Raw genomic sequence first — 18,855 nt, 5'->3', positions numbered from 1 at the left:
TTTCTCTGTGCTGCTTACAAGAGCCAGCAAAGATTTTTAAAGGGGACGCTTCATTGAAATTAAGTTTTAAATAATAGATATTAATATAATAAGAGCCACATCTAAAGACTATTTTCAACATCAAACAATCTGCTGATATTTTTCTCAAATGTTCAATCAATATTTTTGCCATACGACAGCTTTGGGTGATTTCTTTAACTACAGCCTGGCTTTCTAACAAGCAAAACCTCCCACTTCCTAAACAGCGGGTTGAGTAAAGCAGAAAATCCAGTTGTGGGAATCTGATGTTTGCTTGAAAAACCAAACGAAATGTCAGATTTTTTCCAAATAATTAATTTTTTTGAGCAACTGAATGACTCATCTTCAGCTCTTTGACAACAACCACTCGTTTCACAAGCAGCAAAACCACTCTGTGCAATAGTCAAAAATCTGCTTCAGTGCTTCTAAACACCATCACATGCCTTTGGAGCTGGCAAAGCATGGTAGTTTGGATAAAGTCAGACCAATTATATATCATAATTGTGATTCTAAATAGAGAAAAAAAAGAGCTTTGGGGGCATTTTTAGAGCAGATATGTCAAAGGGGCACGGCTGCCCTTTGGCGAAATGGTTAAAAAACATTGGTTATGCAGTGGAAGACCCAGCAGAGACATGTCAGCAAAATATCACAATGGTTCATTGTAAATAAATTCCCTCTATGAGGTAACTGCTGAAATTCATGAGTATGCAACAAGGGTTGCACACTGGCAGTTCGTGTTCACAGACGTGTAATCAGAGCCTGTAAGCAGATGACAGTTTAACGGTTAAGTTGATTATTTGATGGAAGTTTTTAATAATTCATGCCAAAATAAATTCAGCACATTCAGATCACAGTCGGTGTGATCACTGTTTCACCGGTCCCGATCAATGGGATTTCTGGCTAGTGCCATTTATTCATCTCCCCATAAACAATCACAAGCTCGTAATAATTTGGATGTCAGATGCTTGCAGTGAAGTCAGACTGTGTAGTAATCATCACAGGCATGGAAAGGTGCATTTTACTGTAACCGCACCTTCAGCTCCAAGGTAATGACAACATCCTTTGACGCGAGTCAACATAAGGACTCGGTTACTGCAGTATCTCTCCGCCGCTGATATCATTCACTTCTCCCTTTCTACGAGCCTTAATTCTAACGCTGAGCAGCACCGCAACACTTAAAAATCACTTCTAAAGCGACGGCAGAGCATCAACGCAGCCATGTTGCTGATTTAACCGCCTATTTACCTTATTTCCGCAGTGGGGAATGTGTGTCGTGATGTCCATACATTTATTTTTTATTTTTTTAATTTGTATTTTTTTGGTTAACAAACAATGACAATTCTGCATTTCTTCAAATCCTACTGGTGTCTCCACAGCCAAGTAAGATACATGGCGGGGAATTGGCCTTTACCGGAGGAAAATCGCGCAGGTTGCGTTTAGAGCATCATCATCATCGGTGGCAGCAGCAGCAGCATCAGATAGGGAGGATGTAAGTGGCTATGGGCGAATAAGGGGGATATTTCCTCCGTGCTGGACAGCCCCACTTCTCACCTTTAATAAATCCACGCGTTTCCCCTGATGTTAAAGCTGTCCGGGCGATGAGAAACAGCTCGGACCATCCATCGTCGTTTTTCAAGCCCCTCTCCCGTCTCATCCGACTTCAGTCTTCGCAACTGCGGTTGTAGCCGCACATAGAAATGTAGAGGCGCCCTGCTCCGCTCGGCATCGTCAGCGACCCAGCGGCAGAGGACAGTAGATACAAGCAGGCACGAAGATGCCATGCGCGACCAACTACTAGTACACTTTACGCATGTGCGCACGCACACTGGTTAAAGGCGCACTACTATTATTAATACCGCTGTTACTCTGAAATATAATCCCCAATATTATACACTGAATAGGAAGAAGCACAGAATTCATTTAGACTCATTTAAAGGGATACTGCAGCAGTTTGGGACTTTCATAAAGAGGGGAAAGAAAGAGATGTGGCCGGCGCAAATACTTTCTAAAAGACCGGAAAAGTATCATGACTTTCTAGTTGTCTGGAGAACCAAGCTCCATAACTCCTGGGCTCTACATTTCTCATAATGCAGTTCAACAGCGTCATAGAGTGTTCCTGTTCTTTATTCAACAACTGGACTCTTGTGGATAATATACTGACCCCAAATGTTTTTAAATATTAAATTAAATATAGTTTATTTTTTGAAGCTATTTAATGAAAATAATACCCCCTCCCCAACTGTGACAGTGTGGTGACCTCATATAAAAACATGTATCCCTCCTAAGGGCAGAGATCTTTAGGATCTTTAGGAGACACCCCACCACATTTCTTTTTTACATTTTTCTAAGACAGTCAGGGATAACTCAGCTACAGCAATCAGGGTTATTATGTCAAACTTTGGAGCAACAGAATTTTTTTTGTCAGACTGGCCCATACAGGGGTCGTAACATTATTGTGCTTTAAAAAAAAATTATATATATATATATATATATATATATATATATATATATATATATATATATATATATATATAGATATATATATATAATTATAAATAGTACCAAAGACAAAAAATACAATAAAATGAAGATGAAGTCAAAGAAGAAACTTTTTCCATTATTATTTATTCATAATATTCTATTACTTTGATAAAATACACTTTGTTTACAAGTTCTGATTACTATATTACATTCACCTGGAGTTTTAAATGGAGACAAAATGACACTGACATTTAAGAAATTCACCTAGTGTCAAACATGACATTAAAAGAAGAAGGGAAAAAAAGTGGAGACCCCCCCCTTCCCTTCTTCCAGCCATTTTCTATATGATGTGCTCTACACATCCAAATGCACACACACAGTTAGCCTTAGTATTGATTGGGACTGCTGTTGGACTCTTGTTTCAGTCATCATTAACCAAAATGTCAGCTGCCTTTAGGATTGAGAATGATTGTTGTTAATATTTTTTGCAGTGCAATCCAGTCCAGCAGGACTCTAACATCACTTTCAACCAAATATGACGTAAATGTTTAATGGGGATCAAAAATGAGAATAAAAGAGACATCTGTATCACTAATTAAAACATCATTATGTCCTTAATAAGTGAAATTTCTATGCCTTGTGAAACTCCTACTAGATTCTAGCCCTCAAAAACAACTTTCCACAAGACACACCCACCAACTAAAAAATAAAACTATATTAAATGAATGACTTTTAAATGGTGCATTAAAACATTATCTTTTCATAAAGTGATGATGCAAATAGACAAGTAAAAGCTACACTTTAGACAACATCTTCATTGAAAAATATAGACCAATGGATTCACTAAAAAACCTGGACCATACAGAATATCAGATACCTGGACTATTTGAAAAGTGATTATTCTGCACGGTGGTCTGTCCAGCCTAGAAAAAAAAACACTATAGGAAAGAACGGGACAGCCAATATATTAATATAGTAAATACCCTGTTGATTTGTCAAAAACAATTAGCAAATAGATCTTTTATATTAAAATATATTAATTAAAATATATTACTTTGATTAACTAGTCAGACATTTAAAAACAACTTCTGATTATTTTTTGTTTTCTTTAAGGTGACTTTGGCATACTACCTTGGAAATAATTGCTATAAAAGAGGTCATGTTTTGTACCTCCAGGAGATTCTAAAATATAGTAGATGTGTCAATATTTGTAACCAGCAAAAACACAAAACTTTTGGAGATAACACTTCAAACACAGTGGCCTTTTTACAAGTCAGTACGCACTAAGCACTAATGTTAAAATCATCATAACGGGCCTGCAAAGGTTATAACAAGTGCTGACACCACTAATGTGTTGTGCATCACAAAGACAAATTACTGTTGATTAAATACATATGTGACAAATATCATTTTTACAATACTTCCAACCACAGTATTATAGAGGATCACTCTCTTAATTTCCTGGAAAAAGGCCACGTTAAAGTGAAGTGTTACACTCACTTATTGATGTATTGGTGACATATTGTACCTGTTTTTAGCATATTTCACTGTTCTTCTCTATTTTCATTCCACAGTAAAAAAAACAAAAACAAAAAAAGAAAAACATTTTGAAATAAAGAGCCAGTTATGCTCAAGCAAGGTGTGCAGCACGAATAAAATAACAATATTTCTACATCTAGGCAAATACCATACATGAGCAAGTATATACAGCAAACTAACAAAATTGTCAGCATTTTCTCCACCCGCCTTGAGTGTTTAAATTAAGTTTGCCACTGCTGATTTATCTATACAGACGCACAAGCATTAGAAATCCCACACCAAGGGAGATCATATCCACAAACCTGATTTTTGGGGAGGAAATGCTGATTCACGCAGTAGGAAGTGACTTCAGACCTTCATTGGAAGTGAAAAGATCTTAATTTACCAACAAGGATTATAGAGGAATTATATATGATTCTCTTTTCTTTAGGTTTGATTTTAAGTGCTGTACACTGTTATTACTTTATATCCAGGTGGTTTTCGAGTTCTTTGCCTTGGAAACAAGTCAGGTTGATTTATATAAAGTATAATTCAAAAATCACTCTATATCTTCTTACTAAAACTATACATGTTCATTTCTAGTTCTTAAATCTGAGTGTGTTCAGTAATAAAAGTACAGTTTCATATAAAATAGTTACTGTAAGTTGCATTTCCCTGCCACACGTGCATAAATGCCAAATAGGAGGTACTCTACATCAAATGATTATCATTAGCGCCCTTTTTCTTCTTTTTTTTTGCCGTTAAACCATAACTGATTAGGACCAATAATAAAAAGTGTCAGTCTAAAGCACAACAGTCATTATGTTCTAAAAAAAAAAATAGCAACATTCATTTTCCCTCCTCAAAAAGAAAAAAAAAGAAAAAAAAACAAAAAAAACTAGACGCATATATATATTTAAAAAAATATATCACACTAATCTAGCCAAGTGCAAACACTGCCAGTTTTCATTTCTCACATATCTGACAACATTTGATTGAAAATGGATTGGCATTTCTATGACACAATTGCACAAAACGACTTTTCTTAGATGTTAGTGGAAAAACAAGACCATCCAGTGTAAATCCTTGCCTTTCCCACAACGAACCGATCCTAGAGCCGTTTTCTCCAGAGTGTGACTTAACATGTTTCAGCCTATTATGCACTGATTCTAAAACACTTGCTTCTGCTTTGTGCTGTGACAATACAACTCTAACCAATTTTTTGTTACTGTTAATTTAATATCATCGTACCACTAAACACGAGACACATAGTTTTGAGGGGCCTATGCAGTCATCATGGCAAAAAGCTCCACACCCCTTGCACATGATCATTGCCTTCAGTCGGCAGTAGCATTTAGACTGGACGTCCTCCATGTTGGAGCCCTCAATGAATGACTGTTCAGGTGAGGGCTCGCCCTGGTGGCCGTGGTCTAATGAGTGACCAGCAGGTATGGTGGTAACAGTCACTGAGAAGGACATAACGCTCCCGTGGATGCCACCACCATCAGCTTCTGATGAGGATGTGGAAGAGCCGGTGCCTGCAGTGCTGCGGTTCAAAGTGTGAGGTACGGACATGCTGATAGTGCCACCGTAGCGTGACGCTACCGGGGGTTCCTGATTATCGAGTGTTCTCTGGGATTGAAAGGCAGTCGGCCGCTGGTGACTGGGATCCACGTGGGTAAGATATGGCTCGGAGTTTCCTTGATTACTATTGCAGAGTTCGAGGTGCCTTCGGTGTGATTGAGAAAAGGGGCTGGTGTCTTTGGTGGTTGCGCTGGTGTTGTTGTTATCACCACCAGCTTCAAAATACTCTGATCCAGGCTCAGTCTTTATGTTATAGTGATGCTGAAAGCCCGCTGGTTCATTAGACTTGCCTACTGAGCATCTTTGCTGCTCTGTTTTGACCCCAGAAGGAAACAGAAAAACCTTCCTGGCTGGTTGGTCCTCCTTGGCTGCGTCCTCTGCTTCTGTGGTTTCCCTTTTTGTGCTGGTTACAGTTGTGTTTGGAATGGCAGACAGGTGAAGTCTCCTGCTCTCTGATCCTCTGCCATACGTGGAGACATTGAGCAGGTAATGTCCTGTCATGGCAGGCCTTGGCATCCTCCTTCGACCCAAAAAACCAACAGAAATCCTGGATCGATCCTGTCGCTCTTCTGCGTGCATCAGTTGCTGAACTTTGTACTGAGGTGACTGAGGCCCTACACCCCCTCCATAAGGCTGACTTTGTTGGACTTTCCTCTGCATTAGAGCCTGTAGGATCTGCTCCTGAGTCTCCTTGTCAGGAAGTTCCCTGTGATGTTTTGTGTTTTCTGAGAAAACACCAGCTCGGCCTGATGTATTGAACTTCTCAGCCCTGTGCTCAGCAGAATGTGACGCCTTTGCCATAGTACCAGAGGAGAAGTTTGACATCTTTACTTCCACCTTGGATAGCGGTTTTGGGAGGATCTGCTCCAGTGGAACTTCTTTGCCCTGCAGAAGCTGAGTGACCAGCGGGTTGTTTGCAGGGATGCAGGAGCTGATTCTGGTTGTTGATCCAGCAGTTAATGGGATTTCCTGTTCCTTTGAAGCATGCACCAATGATGGTTGTGCTGATACACTTGAACTCTTTTGGACGCTATGGATTCCTGTACTGACTGTACCAGCAGAAAGACTTGTATGTTTTTCTTCAGTTTTGCTTAAGTACTTCTGAGACTGGTTTGGGCTACATGGACCAAAAGAGTCCACTTGGCAAGGAGAAGATATACTAAACTGTGTGGCTGCTAACCTAGCAGATCCCTGTGGGGATGTCGGGCTGGATAAGTGGTGTGTCTGCTCACTACTGCCTCCACCTGGCCCTGGGCCTGGCACTGCCCCCTTTGAAGCAGATGATGCTGCTGCTGCACGTTGTGCTCGGGCAAGCTGAGCTTTGGCTTTGATATCTGCCAAAGTGCGAGCACCAGTACGGCATGGGCTACTAAGTGGGCTTGGGAGGGGAGTCCTCGGTGAGATCTGGCTAGGTGACACAGGCAAGGGAAGAATTCGTGATACTGGGATCTGCAAAATGGGAAAAAAAACAAAACGGAGATGAATTCCCATTTGTATATCTAAAAAATATAAATAAAAAAAAAACATATAACAATATAAATAGGCTTCAAGCTGTATCCTATTTTATTTTCCCACACGTACAAAACAACAAACTCTGGGATTTACTGGGAAAACTCTAAGTCTTTGGAGCATAGTGAGACTAACAATATACTCAGCAAGTATAGTTTCCCAACTCTGAAAAGATAAAGCTACAGACCTGTCAGGTCCGCTCAGAAAATAGAGTGATCTGAGCAGACTTTGAGCTGCCACATTTATTCCTACCTTTAGTGGTGGAACCCTCTGACTTGTTGTTGAAGTTGGTGTAGCAGGGCTGGATATGGATGATGCTGAGGGAGACGCAGATGAGAATGAAGACACTGAAGAAACTGACGACATGCGGGGTCTTTTCTCTGGTGTTAATTCACCCTCTATCTCACTGAGAGACTTCCTTTTCAGTGGCTCTGAGGAGCCACTGGGCTCAGAGATGATCTCTTCGCTCTCTGCAGCAGGCTTAACCATAGACACCGACTGAACTTCTTTCAACTCTGAACTAGCCTTTGGTGGAGGGCTGCTGTCCACAGACAACTGGGAGCGTTCAGTTTTCTCCTCCTTCATGTCTTCCTTGTGCTCCTTTTCTGGCACTGTACATGCTGCACTCCATTCACCACGTTTCTCAACCTCTGGTGCTCTCACTGCAGCTGCCAGTCCAGTATTTGCAGTTGTATTCATCTTCCGATCCTCAGCATACTGTGAGCGTCGCGTCTTCATGGGTTCTGCAGTAAAGACAGGCTCTTTTTGAGCAGGCAGTGCTTTCAGAGGCTCCTGTGACGATGTCTGCGCTGGCTTTACGTCTTTTGCAGGAGCATCAGTCAGGCTGCTGTCCTTGGTGCACTTAGATTCCTCTAGTGCTTGAGCGACAGGTCCTGTCTGATGAGAGGGGGACTGAGGCCTGGCAGACTCCTGATTCAAATCAGCCTTTGTCAGCTCTTTGGATTCCTCATAGCTGAGCCCAGAACTGTACAATAGAAAGGGAGACAAAGAAAAAGAGAGAAAAAAAAACATAAATCTACGAATTAAGTCTTTCTTGAATGAGGAAAAAGTCATTAAACACTTATCTTTTAAATTATTTTTTTTAAAAAATACACAAGAAGAGCTTTGAAAATGACAATAGCCCAAACAAACTAAAAACTATTAATCAGCTAGTATTGTTTTATTCATTGTAGTATTTTACTTTTCAATCTGTTCTTTTTCTTATGAATTGCTTAATTTTTAACAACAAACTTGACAACAAATGACAAATCTTTGAATCACAGAATCTAATCTGAAGTTGTGCATTAAAAGTGAAACTGTTGGAAAAAATTCATACATCCATAAAACGAATGACATTTATGAGCGCTATCTGGGCATTGCACTGACATACTATTTTGCCCTGTTTGGTTAATCTGTTCCAATATGTTATACAGAAAGTAAATATCCTTTAGAAACAGATATTCAATCAATATTCTTAAGAAAAGTGACTGTTCCATTTTCCTTTTGTAAATACTACAAGTACTAAGATTTTAGTCTTTTTTGATATTTAAGAAAAAAATACTACACTGCAAGATAAGGGAGGGTGTAACCTAGGCCAGTTTTTGTAGATATAATTTCCTGATGTCCCCTAAAGTTCCCCTAGAGGATGATGGAAAAGATGACAGCTGTAAAAGTGAACTAACTGAAGGTGTGTGTGACTGTGCCATGGCTGTTTAGACCAGGCATGAGTGACTGATGTCATTTGATACAGGACACCAAGGACAGTATATAAAGAAAATTAAATAAAACCTGTCCTGATATCTTATTAAAAACTCTGCCAGGTCAGGATTAGATGACCTTTGGTAAGACTGAGAACTCTTTTTGGCTCTCATTTTCTTTGAAAGCCTTCAAAGGGCTTTCTGAGAGTGAAGACATGGGGTTTTTTACAGTTAAAGTAAGAAGTTGGTTTAGGTTAAGGTTTGGATAAAGATGTCACACTTATTTGTGACGGTTAAACTTGGGATTAGGTGGGGTTAGAGTCTTGGGAAAGCAATAACACCAATACATGTCCTCACAAGAAAAGCCAAGCAAACATGCCTCATACTCATTCTCCCTGAACACAGAGATTCTAAAATTTTAGCTAAAATATTAGAATTGGTCATCTAAACAACCCCAAACCTACGACACACTTATTCGGGGCTAAAGATCTTCACCTGCCAAGTGGAGACCGAACAGCTGGACTGACAGATTAGCAAGATACTGTATGATGTCCAAGTTCATGAGAACTAGGTAGGATTAGTGGATCAAGAAATTATAAATGAAACAGAGAACCTACTTCTCCCCATAATAGTTTTCAAAGAAGGCTTCCTTCCAGTGCTCAACTTTCTTTTCCTTCTCAATTTCTTGGCGCATTCGGAGCTGCAATTCAGGAGTGAATTCCCCTAAAAATGGAAGAGTCACAAAAGAGCAAATGTAAACCTTGGTGTTGTGCTTTTTTTTTTTTAATGTGAATTGAATTTTGCAGTTATGAACTGAAAGCTTTTGAACTAACCCTCAGCCAGCCTGTCTTTCCAAGACTGAGCTGCTGATGTGAAAAACTCATTGTTTAAGGCAGAGCTAGTGACCTTCAGAAGGCCGTCCATGCAAGCCTGAGGAGAGAAGGCACAATGTTATGACTAACAGCATGACGATCAACATCACTGCATCGGTACATTGACCTTATTTGGATTCTGCCTATGATCTAGAATTTGCATCAAGAATCATACAAATGTTTTACAGAGATTAAAAAGATATTTTATGAGGCATATATCAAATAATGACTGACAGATACTGCACACAGCAACAATTTTACTTACACATTTACATTTAATGTAATATAAATAGCAAACGTTATAACATATGTATAATTTTAGGGCTACCTGGCGGTCTACTTCTGGCAGAAGTTTGACCAGCCTTTGCTGACAGTCTGGAGGCAAGACAGAGAAAGTGTGCTTGTTGATGATTGCTCGCAGGTTGGTGTTAACCAAAATAGAGTCTGGCGTCTCCACGTCTATTTTATACTTGGCACGTTTTATCTGCCCTGCGATACAAACAAAACAGGAAACAGATGTAAACCAAGGGAGATTCAATAATGCAAAGAAACAACTGTGAATTATGTAGTTCACTTTTAAATGTAGTAAAATAATTTGTTTTACTTAACTGTTTTCTGTCAAAGTAGAATAATTTTACTTACACCTAAGAAATAACTATGCAGACAATTAATTCTAGATTACAAGCAGACACAGAAAAGCTGAACATATAAAGTTAAACCCAACTGTCAGATTATTCTTAACACTCGAAACAAAAATTCTTACTGTAAATAATTTGGTTAACCCGATGTTAGAAAATTTCACTCACATATGAATTAATAGTGCGTGTGTGACTGTTTGTGGCATACTAATGGATATTTGTGCTATCAGGCTGATTAATGTGGGAGTGATTTAAAATACACTAAGAGGTTGTTATTGTGTGCCATTGTGCTCCTAACTGTCCTAAAGAGTATTTTTATTTGCTTCTTAAAAACAAAGCAGGACTACAGGGAAACTACTAATTGCTAACTTTTTTCTGTTAAATATTATAATTAAATCATAAAAATTTCCACACAACTGATTTAAATAAAAGCAGTTGTCTGAATTACCTGCACTGAGGCGACTGGACCTTTGGGGAACCTTTCTGGGTACGACTGGGTGGCATAAATCTGTTTGGAAAGAAGAAGAGGAGCTAAAGGAAATGCTCTGAGAAATGAAAGCCAGAGATCCGACTGCTTCAGTTTCCACATTAAAGCTGCCAATTATATGAGTCATGTTTGGATGATGATGATACATAACCTTTTGTAGTCTAGCTATAAAAACCTGCAATAATAAACAGGATAATTCCCAGAACTACATCACTATCCATCATCTATCTACAAAACTGTGAGTAATATCATGCAATTAACATCAGTAAACTATCCAACAATTTGGCAATGTAAGAGTTACCACCTACCAGTTTTTGTTGTAATGTTATCTGCCATGTCTTTAAGGGTTTTCAGAAGCAGTCTTGGACTGGAGGAGGTTGGCATTCCCCCCTGTCTACGCTGGTTTCTCTGCTGCTGCTGCTTTAGGGCCTTAAAATGAACAACACAGAAAGACGCAAATAGCCAGCAGTATGAGAAAAACAGAGTGTGAATATGTGTAACCCTCTGTTTCCCTGCAATTGCTCCCCAAGGGCCACTTGCCTGGTTAAATAACAGCTAAATAACAGCAGAGCAATGGAACATAGGTTGCATAACAGAGGCATAAATCCTCGCCTTGCTGTAAATCTGAGAACAAGTCAGATCAAATTTGTCACAAATTTCTCTACACGTTTAAAGAAGCAAAGAAAGGAGGTCCACCACAATAAGATATAAAATAGGAAACAATAAACAGATCCGTCCAGTAATGTTTCAGCCAAGTCGCCATCTTGTAGTGTTACCTACGCCCAAATAATGAATACAAATTCACACCAGCACAGATGGAGTGAATTACAATGTGTGCAATCAAATTAAATCTAATTAAATGGAACACAAAAGGCAAAAGACAGCCAATGGGAAATGGGTTCTTTGAAAACATTAACACTGTAAAAACAACAAAAAAACAGCTACAGGCATTTCTCCCTGATGTTTGAAATAATCAGCAAGATGTCAGATAGAGAACAAAAAAAACAAAGAACACCAGCTGAAACACTACCATTGAGTTATATGCTGCCAATTAAAACAAAGTAATGAACATAATCATACAAATTTAATTGCTCATTGTAGCCCAAAAAGAGCCCAAGTCTAAGACTCCACACTCTGTATACCGATGTAAAAACAAAAGGGTGGATTTGCATAGTGCAGAACACAGAGGGAGTGATTTATATGGGAGTGGGGTGTGGCAGGAACTCATGTTACTCATCTGAGTAGGGAGGATAAGTTAACAACTTAAATGTATGTTTAAAAAAGAAAAACAACAAGAAATATATGTTGTTTGCTGTACCTGTTTCAAAGCTTTCTTGCTGTGTTTCTGCGAGGGAGAGATGAGCTTACTGGTGGGGACAGACGGCGACGAGCATCGAGGCTGTGGAGACGACGGCTGTGACTGCAGCTTGGAGGGAACTATGAAATACAGAAGCACAAAACAGATGTTACCAAATACATTTCCTGAGGGCGGTGTGCAGACTTTATAACATTGTGCTTTTGTTTTGGCGAAACTGAAACCAATTCTGTAGACAAAGAAGCAGATTAAATTACCTTACTAAAATATCATATTGTTAAAAATGAGCTCAACTTCAGAACAATCCCCCTCCTACTATCTGCCTTCTGTTTCTTACAGAACATCTTTCTACATTCTGCAGCAGTTCCTTCCCAGTGCTGCCTAATTTGCATTTGACTTTGCAGTCCTTTGCATCGATTATTTCAAAAATAAAGCAATATCAGAGCCCTCCTACTCAGCTGTAAACCAAGGTTATTTGCTTGGTACTTTTAAGTTGTGCATAATGAGGAAGTGGTCACGGGTCATACTGAGAAAAATCAGTTTCCTGTTTTAACCGTCACTTAAGTTATTCAAGTGGCAGTGAGAAATAATAAGAATCGGTAAGACCACAACCTGAGGAAAACAAAATAATTGGCACTTGATGAAAAGCTCCCTCTCTCAAACCGCATTGCAATCAGGCACAATCAGGTGTTCATTTCACAATAAAGCAATATCTTAACCCCACAGAATCACAAAAGATCAGAAACCGTTGTAATGTGGCTGTTGTGCGCTGCCAGCAGGCTCTTGGTGAACAATTATCAGACAGCATTAAGGACAAAGTAAAGCTCAAAGATAAAACCCACCTTTCGCTATCATCATGTTCAGTGCTGCGTGTATTCCAGGAAATGTTTTTGATGAGGTGGTGTATTTTATGTTTGTGGTAAAGCCACTTTCCAACTTGGCATGTCTAATGCGACTTGAGCTAGTTTCCGGTGTTTCCACAATAACCTACATCATCAGCTGACAGGGGGGTGTTAACTCTAACTGGCATAACCAATCAGCTACAATCACCTAAAAAAAAAAAAAGCCAAACATTATTGCATTATGATCTGTTGATGGGGTTTTTTCCTTCTCTGTTGACTGATGAACAGTGATGACACTTCAGCAAAAAACACACGCTCACTCTTTAATAAACGTCAACAGGGGTTGCATCTAAAGGTGTTTAAGGAGTTAGTAAAGACATATTTCAGTGCTTTATTAAGTAGTATTCACTGTTAATCTATATAGGTGGTCTGGAAGTTAGATAATGGTGACATATTTCAAATCTATAACACTGATCAACAAGTGTTTTGTTTTTCAAAATTTACTTTTTGACCCCAAATCTGAAAACCATTTTCATCTGGTTAAGCCATTCCAAGTACTGGACAACTGGGATGACTGAACACACACAGCAATGCGTTTCAACATTTAAGATGTAAGTTTGGTCTCGAGAAAAGTGAAGCCAAAATCAACAAAGATGTTTTTGTTAGTCCTGAAATCCGTGAACTGATGCTTGACGATGACTTTGAAAGGAAATTGTAGCCAGCTGGATCAGCAGCATGGGAAACATTTGTGCAAGTAGCCAGAATTTTCTTGGCAATCTCAGAGCAGAGAACTTGTGTTTAACATGCTGAAATCATATCAGTTAATGATATGATGTTATTGTTTTGTCAACGTTCTTTCCATCAAATCTGAGCGATGTCAGTGATGAGCATGGTGAAAAATTTAATCAAGATATTAAAGTGATGGAAAACTGATATCAGGAAAAATTTAATCCGAGGATGAAGGGTGATTACTGTTAATTCTTGCAAGGAGAGACAGATATAGAAGCAAAAAACCAAGTGCCTCGAACATTTTTAAGTGCGCTGAAAATGTGCTTTATTGTGTCTCTCATATCACCTTCTTGTTTATTTTCAGGAAAAAAAAACACATTAAAACTGTTTTAATGGGAAATAGTTAACATTCCAGAGATTGCACTGATACATTATAATGATATTCAAGTGTTAAAAGAATATGATGGGTACTTCCAAAATCTTATGCGCAAAAGTTAATTAGATTTCATATCTAAAATCAGCTTCTCACTGCAAACTCCAGCTTCCTTCCATAGTCCAAAGACATGCAACTAAAACTAGTTTAACCAGGTTAGCTAGTTTGAGTTAGTTATACTGGAAATCTAAGGTGTAATGTTGAATGTGAGCACAAATGGTTGTGTGGCTCCATCAACTAGCTCTGCGATAGACTGGCAACCTGTTTAGGGTGTACCCAACCTTTCATCTGTAATAGCTGGATTAGGTTCCAGCCCCACTGCAACCCGAAATTGGATAAGCAGAGGAAGATGGATGGATAATTTTGTTTGAAATCTGCAGGAAATATAAGCTAAACATGTAATCGAGCTATTAAGAATGAGACCCTTTCTTCATGGCAGACAATCTGACTGTTCAAACTGCCCATTTATTCACTCTGTAGTCTACTTTTCAGTAGAGTAAATCAGCCATCCTGCAGTGCATTTCAAAATTACAGCTGCAAATTTCATCCACTACAAGTATACACTGGTACAGTTCATACACTGACTTGGACCATAATGTTTGAGCAGTCTGCTGTCACAAGTTAAAAAACAAATACTCATTACATATTGATAGAATATGATTTTCTTACCCTCTGAGAATTCCTGGTGAACACTTTAAACTAAAAGACCTACCAAAACTGTATTTGAGACATCAGGTACAACTAAATTTTTGGCATGTCTGAAATGTGATGCTGAGTAGCCTGCTTATCAAATATTTACTTTAACGGAATTTACTGCTTTGCATCAATTATGTTAATTCACAGTTACAGCTAAAATCTTCATCATTCTTAGCTAAATAAAAAAATACTTCATATAAAGCACACATTTTTGTGTTATGAAGTATTTCAATGCAATGGTGAGTTATGATAATTACAATGAGTACTTTTTTTTTTTTTTTTAAAGCCATAATTACAAATTAGATTACAAACAGACAGCACATATTAATGTTGTAGCAGTAAAGGTAGGACCAAATTATCTTGCAACAAAGAAATGTCTGGAAACTCATTGCAAACAAGTGACTTTAAAATTTATGGTCATGTGTAAGTTAATTAAAGAACCTGTATGCAAGGGCACAATACCTCTTCGCATCCACCTTCCTCTCCTGCCCTCTTGACTGATAGCACTACTGTTGTTTTCTGAGCTTCGAGAGTCAGAAAGATTGTCACTGCTCTCTTCAGAGCCCTCTTCCGACAGTTCCTTCACCACATCTGAGATGTCCTTCTATATGAAAAACAGAGCAAAAGACTCCATGTTATTTTTATGCAGGAAACAGAGCGGAGGAACAGTTAAGCAGAAGTAAATAAGAAAATGACCAGCTACGGCATGTACATTCATAACTTAATTTGTGTCCAGGTACCCGAAAAGCTGCAATTAGCAAAGAAAAACATGTGCTAGTTCTTTTTTCCTGTATTGGCTGAGTAATAAACAGTGCCTTGTGTCTCACAAACCTTTAATGTGTAGACTCCCATTCTGCCCGGAACTTTGTAGAAGATTCCCTCCTCACCACGAGAGTTCGTGTGCAGCATTGCATTCAGACACGCCAGCGGCGACGTTCCGCTGGATCACAAGAGGAAAAACACAGTTTACACATCTGTTCCCCCATAAATCAGATGGCTGGGAAAAGACGAAGGAAGGGGAGAGGTTGGTCTGGTAACTTGGGAGAAGCTGCTATCATGCATCAGGAAAACATGTGTGAGTTTAGGTCAGATTTGCATCAGTGCAGTTAGAGGGGAAATTTGCTCTGTGCTTTATGAGAAATCAGCTGCAGAAAACTGATCCAATGCTCATCTAATTAAAGTGATGGACCGATATTCACAGAATAAAGGGGTCTGACATAAAAATGCCTGTTGCAAAAAAATTAATCTGTCAAGCTTTGCTTAAGTCATGCACAAATCTAGACTGACAAATTGAACCTTACTTTTTTTTTTTGGTCAAATTGCATTTGTGCTGCTTTACACAGTATAACACATAAGGCTTTGAACAATATAATTACTAGAAAAAACAAAAGTCTATTTTTAATTTTTGGGAAATTACTCTAGTTATGCTTAAATATTTCTAATTTTTATTTTGTTAATTACTCGGAAAAAAAAAGAAAATGTAATTTTTATGCAACAGGTGGCTGTGGAAGCTCAAACTATGAACGTAGCATTGCATTTTTATGCAACCTCACCTAGAACATGTTATTCCTATTAACATGCAAAAAGGCAACTCCAAACAAACCTGCATTGCTGTGAGTTTGTTAAGATAAGCGGGGGGGCTACCTTTTCTTACCTTCTGGATGAGAATAGTGAAAGTGAAACAAAAAGAAATAAAACAATTATTAATTGAGTAAAGTAACTGTGACTATGTGAATAACAAAAAGGCACATGATATGAGCAGCTGAGAAATGACAGATGACACCTGTTGTGCTCTCATGAAAATGTCTCATATATGAAGTGTATCTGCAGCTCCAAAGCTATGACAACAAGGACCTGTGTACCTTATTTCCTTAAGTCTTTCTCTTTGGATCACTTGCAAGATCTCTTTATGGCTCATAGGTGTATTAGGGTACTTCTCCAGAACCTAGAAAATAAAAATGCAGATGATTATATTTTGCTGAGAGATTATTTAAAGGAAAAATATTCAGAAATTAAGAGGCAGCCCAAAGGTTACTTCATTAAAGATATCACATTTTTTACACATCAGTAAAATTAAATTAAAATAAATAACCACAGGAACAACACTCCTCACTCACCAAGATATTTCTGTACTGTTCGGCAAGCTAACAGGATTTTATCTGTAGTAGGAGGTACAGGCTCCCCTTATGTAAGTATAACCACTGTAAATATCCATTTGTTTCTCTGTCAGTTAAACTGCAAAGTGCTCATGACTGACTGACAGAGAAGTGGCAAAGGTTTTGAAGCTTTTTTTTAATCTACTAATTGTTATTTGTTCTAATGACTGTGTGCCTTTTTAGGGTTTTTGTCTTGATTTTTATTGATTTTCGATGCAAGACTTGCCTGATCCAGGACGATTTCCTCAATCTTAGCTTAAAGCCTGAGCAATTTATGCAAAAACTCAACTAGTTTGTACTATGGTTAAAATGATCCAGTCAACAAGCACAGCACAGTTGTGTTTTGTATTTCTTCCTTTTTTCCACTATTAGAAATATATTTGGCATGAATATTTTGCAATCTCTGGAGAAAATGCACAGAATCCGTCTAGTAATAAATAAGGGGTGGTAAATTAAAGTTTCATTTGGGTTTGAGGTGGATGCACCACCTTATGCTGTAACATCTCACTTCTCTGAGTGTTGGCTGAAAAAAAAAACATGACAATAAAAGCTTCTCATAACAGTATAATAATAATAATAATAATAATAATAATAATAATAATAACAACAACAACAACATATCAGCAACTTTAAATCGGTAATTTAAAAAAACTACTATGGCTGACCTTAAGATGTAGCGCTTACACTTTTCCCAAACCCTCTCGAAAAGCCTTGAATTACTTTAGCTAGTGTTTTGAGCACTGCAATGAAACATAACTTTGAGTCCTACAAACGTTATCGCTATTTATTTTCTATGCAGTTAGCATACTACACGCTGTGCGCAAACTATAAAGTGTAAATACCTGTATGAAGCTAACGCAAGGCGTTACAGCCGATTGCAATGTGCTTAAATTATAAATTACTATTGGACGTTTTGATAATTTTATACTCGTTAGCATGCTATGCTGTCAGCTAGCTCAATGCTAACAACATATATTGTACTCTTGCAAAACGCTAGCATGACTAGACGGACTTTGTCATCGATTTTGTAGTTAAGTAGTTTGCTCTTGGGTTGCTTTAACTACGGAAACAGGAGGTTTTGTAGTGGTTTATTTCCAAATAATACAAATCAAACTTGTTGACGAACAGAGTTGCGTTAGCCCATGCTAGTCGCGCTAGCGCGCAACATTGGCGTGATTACTTCACGGTTACTTCATTGGACTTAATATCCTACGAGACCTGTCAGCCTTACTATCCCCACAAAACACATACAGTGGGTTCAGAGGCATGCTTGGGTGCACATGACTTATATTTATTTCGCTGTATTTATGCTTTGAGGTGCCACTTGATGAAAGCTACAAGGCTAGTAGTGACAGCGGTCTTTCCAAATGTCGAACCGTCAACACAGGCCTTGCGCGGTGCACGCAACATTTCATCTTCACCAGCAGGTCGTGAACTCATAAACACAGTTGTACAAGTGGGAGCGTTCAAGGAAAACAACCACAACAAACGCTACATAAAACACCAAGAATACCGTTTTCGCTGCTTCCGCCCACGTCCTCCCCTTCTTCTTCTTCTGTCTCTCCCTCATTGCGAATGTCCTGTTGCAGAGTAGTCTTCAATTTCTGTTTCAGTTAAAATGTTGCTTTAGTTACCGCGTAAGATCCACTCCGTCTGCCATGTTGGACTTACTGTAAAAGAGTCATGTGACTCTAAAAGAAACGTCATCTTACTGTATGTAGCTGTCATTCCAAGTCCTCAACTTTCCCACATGTATTTACACATTTGCCAGCTGCAACTATGACGAGAAAGGAGGATATATATATATATATATATATATATATATATATATATATATATATATATATATATATATATATATATATATATATATATATAAT

At 38.4% G+C, this 18,855-nt stretch overlaps 2 protein-coding genes across 7 annotated transcripts in view; both read right to left on the bottom strand.

Moving 5' to 3' along the window:
* The window catches only part of dtnbb (dystrobrevin, beta b), a 43,743-nt gene extending 41,975 nt beyond the window's left edge, over positions 1–1,768 (bottom strand). For all 5 annotated transcript variants that reach the window (XM_086273893.1, XM_086273895.1, XM_086273896.1 and 2 more), the window contains exon 1: positions 1,570–1,768. The gene's annotated coding sequence lies outside the window, so the exon portion shown is untranslated. The remainder of the gene's footprint in view (positions 1–1,569) is intronic.
* Positions 1,769–2,624: 856 nt separating this feature from the next.
* On the bottom strand, positions 2,625–18,664 carry asxl2 (ASXL transcriptional regulator 2). Of its 2 annotated transcripts, XM_086274791.1 has the most exons (12): positions 18,489–18,664; positions 16,682–16,764; positions 15,651–15,759; positions 15,282–15,423; positions 12,123–12,241; positions 11,113–11,233; positions 10,766–10,825; positions 10,008–10,168; positions 9,641–9,737; positions 9,425–9,530; positions 7,363–8,095; positions 2,625–7,050 (listed from the first exon to the last, which is right to left on the bottom strand). In XM_086274791.1, the coding sequence occupies exons 1-12, from the start codon at positions 18,543–18,545 to the stop codon at positions 5,260–5,262; spliced, it is 3,579 nt and encodes a 1,192-aa protein (XP_086130917.1). In that variant the 5' UTR covers positions 18,546–18,664; the 3' UTR covers positions 2,625–5,259. The 2 variants fall into 2 exon arrangements, with proteins under 2 accessions (XP_086130917.1, XP_086130918.1); XM_086274792.1 differs by lacking the exons at positions 15,282–15,423; positions 15,651–15,759; positions 16,682–16,764; positions 18,489–18,664 and adding an exon at positions 12,962–15,229.
* Between the last annotated feature and the right edge of the window lie 191 nt (positions 18,665–18,855).

Source organism: Aulonocara sp. 'chitande type north' Nkhata Bay, linkage group LG19, assembly GCF_057382095.1.
Source record: "Aulonocara sp. 'chitande type north' Nkhata Bay isolate Kocher_YH1m ecotype deep benthic linkage group LG19, A_spYH_male_GT1.1, whole genome shotgun sequence".
Taxonomy (NCBI): Eukaryota; Metazoa; Chordata; class Actinopteri; order Cichliformes; family Cichlidae; genus Aulonocara; species Aulonocara sp. 'chitande type north' Nkhata Bay.
Note: the sequence above shows the minus strand (reverse complement) of the source record. Positions and strands in the feature narration are given on the sequence as shown.

Excerpts from the sequence above, each read along its gene's own strand:
- asxl2 (XM_086274791.1), bottom strand. The coding sequence starts at position 18,545 with ATGAGGGAGAGACAGAAGAAGAAGAAGGGGAGGACGTGGGCGGAAGCA. Across the intron at positions 16,765-18,488 it reads GGGCGGAAGCAGCGAAAACG|GTTCTGGAGAAGTACCCTAA; the intron begins GTATTCTTGGTG and ends TTTATTTTCTAG. Across the intron at positions 10,826-11,112 it reads TAACATTACAACAAAAACTG|ATTTATGCCACCCAGTCGTA; the intron begins GTAGGTGGTAAC and ends CTTTCCAAACAG.